At 40.2% G+C, this 11,446-nt stretch overlaps 3 protein-coding genes across 3 annotated transcripts; all 3 read left to right on the top strand.

The window, feature by feature from the left end:
* The first annotated feature begins 3,529 nt into the window (after nt 1–3,529).
* Nucleotides 3,530–4,507, top strand: LOC140925550 (serine/threonine-protein kinase ULK3-like). Its single transcript, XM_073375488.1, has one exon. The coding sequence runs from the start codon at nt 3,530–3,532 to the stop codon at nt 4,505–4,507; it is 978 nt and encodes a 325-aa protein (XP_073231589.1).
* A 920-nt stretch (nt 4,508–5,427) lies between these two features.
* LOC140926560 (serine/threonine-protein kinase PDIK1L-like) lies at nt 5,428–8,987 on the top strand. Its single transcript, XM_073376288.1, has one exon. The coding sequence runs from the start codon at nt 5,967–5,969 to the stop codon at nt 6,948–6,950; it is 984 nt and encodes a 327-aa protein (XP_073232389.1). The 5' UTR covers nt 5,428–5,966; the 3' UTR covers nt 6,951–8,987.
* A 318-nt stretch (nt 8,988–9,305) lies between these two features.
* On the top strand, nt 9,306–10,286 carry LOC140925549 (serine/threonine-protein kinase pdik1l-B-like). The gene has a single exon (XM_073375486.1). It carries the CDS (start codon nt 9,306–9,308, stop codon nt 10,284–10,286), a length of 981 nt encoding a protein of 326 aa, XP_073231587.1.
* The last annotated feature ends 1,160 nt before the right edge of the window (nt 10,287–11,446 follow it).

Below are 11,446 nucleotides of genomic sequence, written 5' to 3'. Positions count from 1 at the left end.
AATCGTCTTCCGAACAGATATTTTCCCGAAAATTGCCGTTGGGTGCCCCTGCTTCGTTTTTGTCGTGACGGGAACACAGGACAACAAATTTCTTTTTCTCTTCTTGAACTTTGACACGGTCCTTTAGAATTCAACTCCAAAAAAATTGCCAACATTTGAAGAATTAAACGAGATGGAATAAGAGCGATAAAGTCTGAAGCAGCGCGAATTGACTTTTTGAGTGACGTTTTCGTAGCTGTCGCCGTCGTTGTTGCTTACTTTTAGGACCGGAAGCCTTTATAACAGTATGAAGACTGCAAATAAGCGGTCTACATTTGTGGTACCAACAATTTTTTTTCTTAAATTTACCTAATTCTGTATGCAAAAGGTCATAAAATAAGGTGTCTTGTTTTAAACAAGGTAGACAAGTCTCTATCCAAATTTCTCTTGGGTGCCCCCTCCCCCCACCCCCCCGAATCGAATGTCTTGAATTGGTCAAAAACCGATGCCGGAAGCACTTAGTTTTGTTATTTTTGGTGAAATAATCGTTTCCTTGACTGGCGCTTTATGGTTTTTTGCTGAACGCGCGAGTCTATTCATTAGAATGCCGGCGCAATTCAGTCTTGGTATTAAGAAAGGAAAGTGATACTTTCTCAGTTTTCTTTTAATCTTACCATCAGAGACTGCCAAGAACTTTGAAATTTCTCATTCAAATTAATTCAAATGCACACCAGTCATACGCATACTTATTTAAATCCTGATAATGAATTTTATTTTTCAATTTGTTTGACCATTTTTTTTTATCGCAGTTTCTACAATCCTAAACAATATTGCACGTTTTATCCTTCTGAATTATTTCACCCTTCAACCGGTAGATTATAATCTCAGAATGTTTGTCAGGCTTGCTTAAAACGGCAAGCACTCGTAAAAAAAAAACAACAACTTTGTTCTTGCTATACTAGGCTACGTAAATGATAGTATCATCTCGCTCATCGCATCAAAGGCCCAATAAAAACGCCTTTGGAAAACTGAAAACGAATTGCATGGTTATATTTTCGCATTTCATTTCCCAGCTCACTTTGCCATAGATAAGTTGAAATTATCTCGTATGCAAATTGATACATAAATCTATATACATGTACACATGGCCTCTCAATTCAGTCCCTGAACGCTGTAAAATGCTATACCGAAAGAGACAACTCTCCAAAATCTCTCAGTCAAGTGTGTCGCGAACGACAGCGCCCACATTTTAAGCAGAAGGTTAAAATGTTCCATTGTTTATAGCCCCTGGTCCTGATAATTGAAATCGACCACTTCACAGAATATCTCATCCCACCAAATGCAAATGTTAAGTAGTGCCGTACATCCGGCCTAATATAATTCATAATCTAAACTTACTTGTGACAACCGATCGAATTCAGGTGTGTGTTATAAAACCGTTTATATCATATGATTACACTTGGCGGGTTGCGTACGTCAGTCTATAAGGAAATTAGCTTGTTAGAAATAGCTGGAATTTTTCAGCTGCTTAAAAGTCACGTGACATCTATCACTGAACTGCTCCCCCGACAGAATTCATTGACGTCAGACCGAGGCCACCACTGCTTTCTTTTGATATTGGATCTACTGATATCTATTACGACTAAGAAAAATCACTTAATGGTCACTCGACTCGGGAAGCAAGTTAATTTTGTTTCCCTGGCAATGTTGACCTCCTCTGACATAACCTTTCGTTAATTTCCTTAACGATTGATTTTCATTTTGCCAAAACTTGACCTTGTCAATGTTTGGGAGGTCACAGGCGACCACCCAACATTTGGTGTTGTTGTTGTTGCAATAGGCCAAGTTCTAAGTAACATCAACACCTGCTGGAAACACGTGTCTCGCGAACCCTCGCAAAACACGGTGAGCCACTCTAGAAGGCCACTACCGAGTTCCAAAAGTTCTCACTTTCAAAACGAGGCTAAGTGCAAAACCTTTCTCGAAAAAATAAGTTTATTTGCATGAGAATGAAAAATGACTTAAATAACAATGGCTTCGCACTTATGGCCCACACCCAATCTTGGTCATCGGATGATCGCCAGGAAAGACGATTGGTCATGATTCCTTTCGCAAAATATCGCTACTTGGCAACTCATGAATGAGTAAGCCATTAATGATTCAGTAACTGTAAGCCCACATTCGATATATTAAAATTCTAACATGACTCTGAGGCTCTCTGGTCATTTTTCTATATTTGCTTTGGTTTTCTTTGTCTCTTCTGGGAATTGAGACAATGTAGTCGTGAAATCTTTGCAATTTTGACCCTAAACCCACGGAGTCACCTTATTAGAATTTTAATGACAGAGTAGAGATTCTTCTGTCGCGACAATTTTAATTTGTAGCCTGATCAAAACGAGGCGTCGTCAAACGTCATCACTGATGAAGGGATCCAGATGGGTTCCGAAAGCTCTGCTAAACTTTCAACAAATTGTTGGTGACGAATAATATTTTTTGTAATAGAATTTTTATATATCGAACATGGGCTATTGTCTACTTTAACCAATAGACCTTTTTCAAAATGGTGGCCTTTTAATATAATCTTTTATACGTATGATAATTAGCCTTTCTGGCCTCGTTTGAAAGTAAGAATTCTTTTGTACTTTGCACATGCTAAAGAGGCCAGAAAGGCTAATTATCATACATATAAAGAGAATATGTTAATAGACCGCCATTATGGAAGAGGTCTATAAGCTGACATTTCATGACAACAGTAGCCTCTGTGCTATAAATATAGCTTTGGCCTTGAGGAAGGCTAATTTTGTTAACCGAAATATTGGCCTATAACTAGTAATAGTTGACACTACAGTTGCCCCCTTTCTGTATACTGTAAATCAGCCCTTTCTCGTATTGCCAGCCTTGCATTCAGTTTTGTTTTATTTTACACTTTAAGTGACACTTGGCTACAGCATCTCTTTAATAAGAGATCCGGCAAGAGGAACCAGTCAGTTATATTTACGTGTTGCGTGGACCTCTGCATTGAGGCTACTTTTCCTATGGGATAAAGGTTATAGTGTTTTTAAATTTATTTCTGACTGATTCACTACAAAGCTATGTATACTAACCTACAAATGCTAAACCAAGATTGATTAGAAGCACCGAAGACTCATTTATAAAAAATATTCACAAATTCCAGTCAGAAGAAGACCTGTTCCTGTACAACTGTCTGTATTGTTTTAAACTCAAACTCTGGCATCCTCTCACTGGTATTTGTGAATATTTTACTGTAGGCCGAGGCTAACCCTGTCTTAATGAATCTTGAGTACTTCTACTTAGCGGCCCCAACGAATTTGAAACTGGACTATTGAATGTGGATTAAAATAAAAAATACTCGATTATTCTGAAGCGGGAAAAAGGCTGGGAAACGACAAACCTAATTTGTTGCGCCCGCGATACAAAACTTAAATACCCTCATGCTTGCAAGGGCCTTTCCTAAGTTGAACTCGACACGGTGGCGATATTTTATCCGCAAAATTTGCCACCTTACAAGGAAAAAGGGCTAGTGACTTCAATGCAGCAGCCCTGTGTGAGGATTCCTACAAGAATTCAAGTAGATGGATTAGTGCTTAGAATCCGGCAGATACTTGGCAGTGGGGCTTTTGGTGTCGTTTACAAAGCTGTCGATGAAGAAGAACCGTGGAAAATCTATGCGTTGAAGGAAGTCCTTTGTTTGAATGCTTCCCAATTTCACAATGCTGTTCGAGAGGTTCAAATTTTAAAACAACTCTCGCACGAGAACGTAATTTCCCTGATAGGAGTCGACCACTTGCACGATGCCCAAGGTTTGCATATGTTGATTTTGACTGAGTTTTGTGTTGGGGGAAACTTGAACGAGCGCCTCCATCGACCGAGTAGTGATGAAACCAACGAAAGGTGGATTCGTAAAATATCCAGCGCTGTTGCCTACCTCCATTCGCATGATATAGTTCACCTCGACTTAAAGGCTGATAACGTGCTGCTAACTGCAACGAGTGATATCAAATTGGCCGACTTTGGTTTGCCTCAAAAATTCATCGTAGTCAAACAGTTTGTGGAATATGGCGACGATGGATCGGGCATGATGAGTTATATTCAAAATTACATAGATTCAAGGGTTGGCCCGCCACATTGGGTGGCTCCTGAATTTTTCCACCGCCGGTACAACAAGAAAGCCGACAATTTTTCGCTTGGAACCTTAATTTTCGGAATCCTTGAGCGAGATTTTATCATATATAGAGGCAGAGCCTATTACGGTGCTTATGTATCCATTCCTCAGGCTGACTTCCGCGGCCACTTTCGGCTGGGTAGAGTCTGTAGAGTTGGCATTGGGTTTGCAATGGCAACGTATGATCCAAATATCACCATTCAATTTTCAAGAGCTCGTGCACAAGGATCAAGTGCTTTGCAAAGAATCGCTCTAAATGCCATGCAATACAACAAAGATCGCCGTCCAAGCGCAGCGGAAATTTATAACCGAGTCAGGTGCATCCAACAATGGAATGCCCCATGATCCTTGGAAACAGCACAGAGGAGGCTTTTCAGTAAACTTCGGAATCAGGCTGCAAAGCTGTTACTAACCAACAAGATAACTTATAAAACTGACAACCGTTTCAGAAGAAATACACTTTCGATAACAAAGCGAAGGTTCTTTTCATTATATGCAAGTTTTACCTCGACAAATCTTATGGTTTTCCCACTATAGTTACAGACTAAAATGTTTATAACAGACCGGTCCCGTTTCGCAGGTAAGCAAATTTTAAAGCGAGTGAAATGGAGCAGAAATACTGTTTTTAAGACGAAACTATGTGCGCTTGAGTTTTTGACAGCACTCCCTGGTGGGATTCTTGCATCAGCTAGTCGCAAATTTACATAGAAAGTCAAAACAAATTATTAATTCGAGAACTTCTTTTAGTATTTGTCAGAATTTTAAGTATTTGGTAAGCAAAACGAAAATGGAACCTGATTCATCTAGGTTATCTCTGGGAGAAATGATACACTCGGTTAACAAATCAAAGGAGCACAACATCCATTGATTTCAGGTGCGAATAGGATGAGAAATCAAAGGTTTCCGAGGACAATAAATAAAAGACAAGTATGGGTCGTTTCCAGCTTTTTCCTAACAAATGACTTATAGTAATTATTGTTATTGTTGTTATTACTTTTCAGAAGATGAATTTGTTTATTAATCAAGTAAATTCTAACTACACCTCAACAACTAAACTATCCTCAATACCGTATACGTTTTAAGTGAAGTCTATGCGGATAATATATTCACAATTCTTTAAAATGTTTAATAAGGATTTCTTTCTATGTGTAAAACAAGCTACAGTTAAAATACGTGTCATCACAGGCGAAAATTAACAACACTGACTAAATATTCTGTACTGTCCCTCACCAAGATTAGGTGAATCGTATAGAGAAACCGTTAAAGAAAAGGAAATTTAGAAAAGCAAAAAAAAAAAAATGAGAAAATTGCTTCAATTTATATCCGCTATAAAATTACTCAAATGAAAGACATCGCGTTGCTGTATCTTATAAACGATATGGACTAGGTGAAAGAGTCGCTTGACAGACTTCAAAAATAATCTCTTAATTTTCTTAGGCCTTGCGTATATGTTTGCGATGATAACTTTACGTGCGCTCTGCATGTTCATATAGTCAAAAGAGTGATGTTCCCGGCAAAAAATCTCTTTAATCAATCCATCCATTCGATTCATAAACCATAACGTTTATTAAAGCCTTTGCATAAGTGCGGTTCATATGTACGTGCATAGAATTTTTTAAGTCCAGAGCAATATCACGTGGCCTGTTTACGGCCTTTTCTTGGAAACATATGGTTCCGCACTATAACTGGTAACTTGTGATAAGGAGGGCCTGGTGTTTTCCGAGAAACCCGGTTTCGCCGTGGAAGCATAAGCGAGTGATATAAAGAAGAAGTTTTTACTGACTGCCTGGGAATAAAAGCAAGAATGCAGCAAGCCTTTGGAAACTTTCAAATCCATTCAAGAGTTACCGTTGGAAGTAAAGTGCTACGAATCCAGCAGAGACTCGGCAACGGGGCATTCGGTGTGGTTTACAAAGTCATAGATGAAACATCTAACGTCTACGCACTAAAAGATGTCGTGTGTTTGAAAGGTTCAGACATTCGCAACGCTATTCGCGAGGTTCGAACCATGAACCAAATCTCGCACGAGAACGTGATTTCGGTGATAGCAGCGGAGCAGTTTCAGGATGCCCGAGGTCTGCACATGTTGATTTTGACCGAATACTGTGTGGGGGGAACCTTGAACGAGCGTCTCACGCGTCAGAGCAGCGAAGAAATCAACTTCAAGTGGATTCGTCAAATGGCAGCAGCCCTTGCCTTCCTCCACTCAAGAAGAATCGTTCACCGCGACTTGAAAGCCGACAACGTACTGCTGACTGCGACGGAAGATGTAAAGTTGGCCGACTTTGGTCTGGCCCGAGAATACATTGCGCTCAAGCGGATCGACGCCTCTCGTGACGATGGGTCGTGGATGTCATGCTATACACAATATTACATGAATTCAGGAGTTGGCCCGATACATTGGGTGGCTCCTGAATTTTTCAGTGGCCGCTACACCGAGAAAGCCGACGTGTTTTCGCTTGGTACCTTGTTTTTCTCGATTCTGGAGCGAGATTTTGTCATGATAAATGGCAAACCCATGTACGGCGCGTTCAAGCGTATTCCTGGAGGGGGCAAAGTTGGCATTGGGTATGCAATGGCGAATTATGGTTCAAACATCACCATTCAGTTTTCACCCTACGCACAAGGATCTGGTGCGCTGAAAAGGATCGCTGTCGACGCGATGCAATACAATAAAAATGACCGCCCGAGCGCCGAAGAGATTCATAACCGAATAACGAACATTCAAGGAAGTGTTAGGCTCAGCAATTCTGGGAATCAACAAGCATCAGAAGGATGGTGCTGTTGACTTTGTGGTCCGCGGATTTTACTGGAGGCTGCACCGGTCGGTGAGACAAGCAGTCAAGCTGAGTACAGAATATTATGTGATACCTGCACTAGTTTTAAAGTGTTGCTTACGAGGATTCAAAGAATATTTTACAACTAGCAACCAAACATCGGACGCGTTTTAATGCACAAGGAAGTTCCTTTTTTTTTCAATCTACCACCTAATGAAACAAACAATAAACGAAATAAGGGCAGGCTTTATTTCCCGTGAAAATATATATTTCTGGACGCCTTGAAAATGCTATAAATAGTTACTGTTTCAAGTTAAAGCGGCTAAGTAAAAAATTGCTTATATTCCTATGCGGTTTTCTCAGAATTAACATGAGATAAATCTTGCGAGAAGCTAGCTTTTCAGTTTATTCGTTTTCGCTCGCTTTGTGGGCGTCCTTAGCGCATTTGGCGCTCTCGCGGTCGACTTGTGACGAGTCAATGTTGGCATTGCGAGGGCCAGGTATGTTATTGGAAATTCAAGTCGTTCAGGTTAATCTACTAACTATGTAATAATCAATCTTCGAAGTTCATAATCACGGCATTGCATCTTTTGCACTGCTTCTATATTGACGAGATAATGAAGGAAGTTTTTCTTAATAAATGGTGCTAAGTTTAAAGTGGAAAAGAAAAGAAAATGGAGAAATCAGAAACGGTTACTAATATATAACGCAACAAACAGAAAAATTTGTTTTCTGCGGCACATAGCAAAATTAAGGCATATTGGACATCCGGCCTTATTCCAAGAAACTGAAGTTGATGATTGCTTTTATTGCTGAGGGAGCCTTCCTGTTCCGGTTCGTTTGTCCAGTTAGTATTTTCTATGCCAAAAAGCTGACTAAAAAAATAATAATAAGAATTCGAGATTTGGTACTTAAAGGAAAATGGAGCAAGCCTCTGTAAACTTTCGCCCAAACGCAGAAGTTAGTTACCTGTCATAAGCACAACAGCTTCCCTAATAGTAGCGACCAAAATAGATGGAAGTGTTTGAAAAGAACTATTCTACTAAACAACAGCAAAACCTTAAGCTCGCGTTAGGTCGCGTAGCAGTCGTTCCTTCTTACCTATGCCCTTGCATGTCTCGTGCGCTAATCCCGCTTAGCTCAAAGTAAAACTGAACGAAAACGGTGGCCATGCAGGCTAAGGCTTCGTCGATGTCTGTAATGAGTATGTTACTCATGCAGTGAATGTTTACATAAATTCGTTTGAGGAGGCAAAAAGAAATTGTTTCTTTCAAATTTTTGTTTCCATGAATCATCTTTCAATGATATGTTTCATTTTTTGTCTGAAGCTGGGAGAGAGGTTTTAACCCCTCCAGTCCCTTCCCTGGCTACGTCATCCATGACTTATTTAGTTTTCTAAGAAATACAACACTTTGATTAGTCTTTACACTAGAACCTAAATAAGCTAAGAAATATTTCAAGACAAGTAGATTTTCAATACTTCAAGTAAAATAAAGCTTCACACACAACCGTTTCTTTTTTACTTCAGGTTAACTTAAGGCTATTTTACCTCGCAACATAATTAACATTAATTGACATGTTTCGCCTTCTTCATAGCTCAATAAACTGTAATTTCGCTAAGTCGGTTAGGATGGTTTTCAAGTCACTTGAAACTTTTCTTGAATTTTTTCAACTTTCCGACTGTAATTAGATGCAAAGTAAAATAACTTGAGATTTGTCTTGTCTTCAAACACACATCTTTGGGTAAGTAAAACTTAGCAGCTTTGCAAGCGTAAGGTCTAGATGGTTGGAAATTGGCCATTTTTTTTTTCCATTTTAATGCTCGTCGAAGTTCAAGTTCAAAACAAATCACCATACTAGCTAGCCATCTTCACCGAACAAGCTAGCGGGTCAATAAAGGATTTACTATAAGGCCAAAACAAAATCTGTTCTCGCGGGACAAAGTGGGAAATCCCGAGCATCTTGAGCTCTCGGGTAGCCAATTAGAACGCAGCATTTGTCCCGCCCCAATCTCCTCGCAGTTTCTCTGCCCTCGCCCGCCTATTTAGCGCGCCCAACCAAAACCGCCATGCTACGCGGGCTACAGCATTCGCTTCACTTGGCTATATAATAAGATACTTTTTTACTAGCCTGTGCCAGGCTCTCAGATAGTATAGTGGGAACGTATTAAAACGAGCAAAGCGAAAATAAGACGCACACGACTTGGGAAAGGGGGCGGTGGCGCCGCCCTGTCCCTCCCCAGCCCCCGCGCGTTTTTCGCATTTCTTATTACTGAACGACTTTCCACCACCATCTCGAAGCCTGGAACAGGCTACTTTTTTACAAACACGTTGTCTTATCACAAGTGGAAAAACAGAAAGAAAAGTATGCCCTTGAACCTCGGGGCCACTCTAAATGTTGGAGGAAAACTGGTAAAAATTAAGCGACCACTCGGTTCGGGGGCTTTTCGTGATGTGTACAAAGTGAAGGACAAGGCAACTGGAATGCTGTGTGCGCTAAAAGATGTCGTCCATCAGTCAGAAGAGTCGTTAGTTGAAATGAAAGAAATTGACATATTAGGACAAATCTCTCACGCAAATGTGGTTACACTGATTGCTCGAGACAGCATGGAGCACTTTGATTTTGAGAGTTGGCACGAACTAATTTTGATGGAGTACTGCGCAGGGGGAAACTTGAACAAACGCCTCCATCGACCGAGCAGTGACATAGTAAACGTAAAGTGGATGAAGCAAGCCGCCAGTGCCCTTGACTATCTTCATGAACAGAATGTAGTCCATCGCGATCTGAAAACTGAGAATGTGCTGTTAACCGAAACTGAGGATGTAAAGCTTGCTGATTTTGGTTTAGCAAGACCGTTCATCGCACTGAAAACAAATACGCCATCATGGCTTTGTAATGACTCAGTGCTGGCAAAATATTGCATGAACTCACATGTTGGTACACCCCACTGGATGGCTCCAGAAGTTTTTGAAGGTCATTACACAGAGAAAGCAGACGTGTTTTCCCTTGGTGCCATTTTCTTTGCAATCCTGCAAAGGGATTATGATGATGTGAAGGGTAAAAGATTTTATGGTGCGTTTCGTCGAGTAGAGGCGTTCAGTGACCGAAAGGTGGGCCTTGGTTTTGCAATGGTGGAAAATGGTCGGCGAAATATTATTATTCAAGCTGCATTTTCAGACGGAGCACAAGGCTCCAACACAATGAAAAGCATCACTCTCGATGCTTTACAGAAAGAAGCAAAAGAACGACCCACTGCTGCCGAGGTTCACAGGAGACTGGAGGAGGTCATGGAGGAAATGCAATTCTGGGTAAAAGAGGCTTCCGCATATTGTTTTACCATTTCGTAATTTACACCTTTTGCTGTTCATTACGAGAAAATACGCATTCATTTGTGTGAAACGGCGACCAACAGCACGGAGATACATTCATTAGCGCGAAAAAGCGAACATTTGCGCCTAAATCAGATTCAATAACGATTTTTGCATTTTAATCAGCATTCAATAACATTTTTGAGCATTCATTTGCGTCATTCGACATACAAAAGAGAAAAATATACTTTCATTAACGCCAACATTCGAGTCACTAACATTATCTTAAAAAAATCATTAGGGACAATAGACAAACATTTAAGTGCAAACGTTATTCATTAATATTTTTATGACACTGTTTGCAATTCAACAGCATTCTTTGACAGCTTTAGAATGGATAAGACAAACATTAATGCGCTTGTACAATCAATTGAGCGTTCGTTATTGAATCTGATTAAGGCGCAAATGTTCGTTTTTTTGCGCTAATGAATGTATCTTCGCGCTGTTGGTCGCTGTTTGACACAAATGAATGCGTATTTTCTCGTAATGAACAGCAAAAGGTGTTATAATTTTCAACACAAAACAAATTCAATAGCAAAGCTACTCTTTCATGTTTGAAGCACTCTCTTTTGTTGAATAGTCCATTTGCAGCTGGTCAGCCACGTGGTACAAGTTAGACCGCGTGGTCCTCTTTACGTTTAATTTTTCGTCCCGCTGTTCTAAAATATATATCAATATATCATTTTCATAAAATCGTTATTTCAAAGTGAAATACCATTTTAAATGCAGCAAATGGCCTAGGTATGGACGACTGTCGAAGGGTGACCACTAGAAATCATTTGTACACAGTTTTGTATTGCTGCGCCCGGTGTTAAGATTCAAAACAACATGATTTTACGGAACATTTGTTACCACTATGATGAGTTCATATAAGAATCTATGCAGCTTAGTTTGGTAGAAAATAGTATGTAGCTCGGTGTACCCTGAGAGCAAAGGCTACATTTTCGCGGTATGAGCTGGCGTGTAAAAGTACTGAGCTCCTCTGCTCGCAGGGTAGAAGCGGTGATGCAAGAAGGCTGAAAACTATTAGTACAGGACGGAGTGAAGTACAATTCGTAAGTGAGTCCGATCTAAAATCCCAGCGCGACTACCCCTGAATTGTCCGACACGAAGTCTTGTTACCAATCAATTGTGTCAAT

Source organism: Porites lutea, chromosome 2, assembly GCF_958299795.1.
Source record: "Porites lutea chromosome 2, jaPorLute2.1, whole genome shotgun sequence".
Classification (NCBI taxonomy): domain Eukaryota; kingdom Metazoa; phylum Cnidaria; class Anthozoa; order Scleractinia; family Poritidae; genus Porites; species Porites lutea.
The sequence above is the reverse complement of the archived record's forward strand: the minus strand, read 5'-3'. Positions and strand labels throughout refer to the sequence as shown.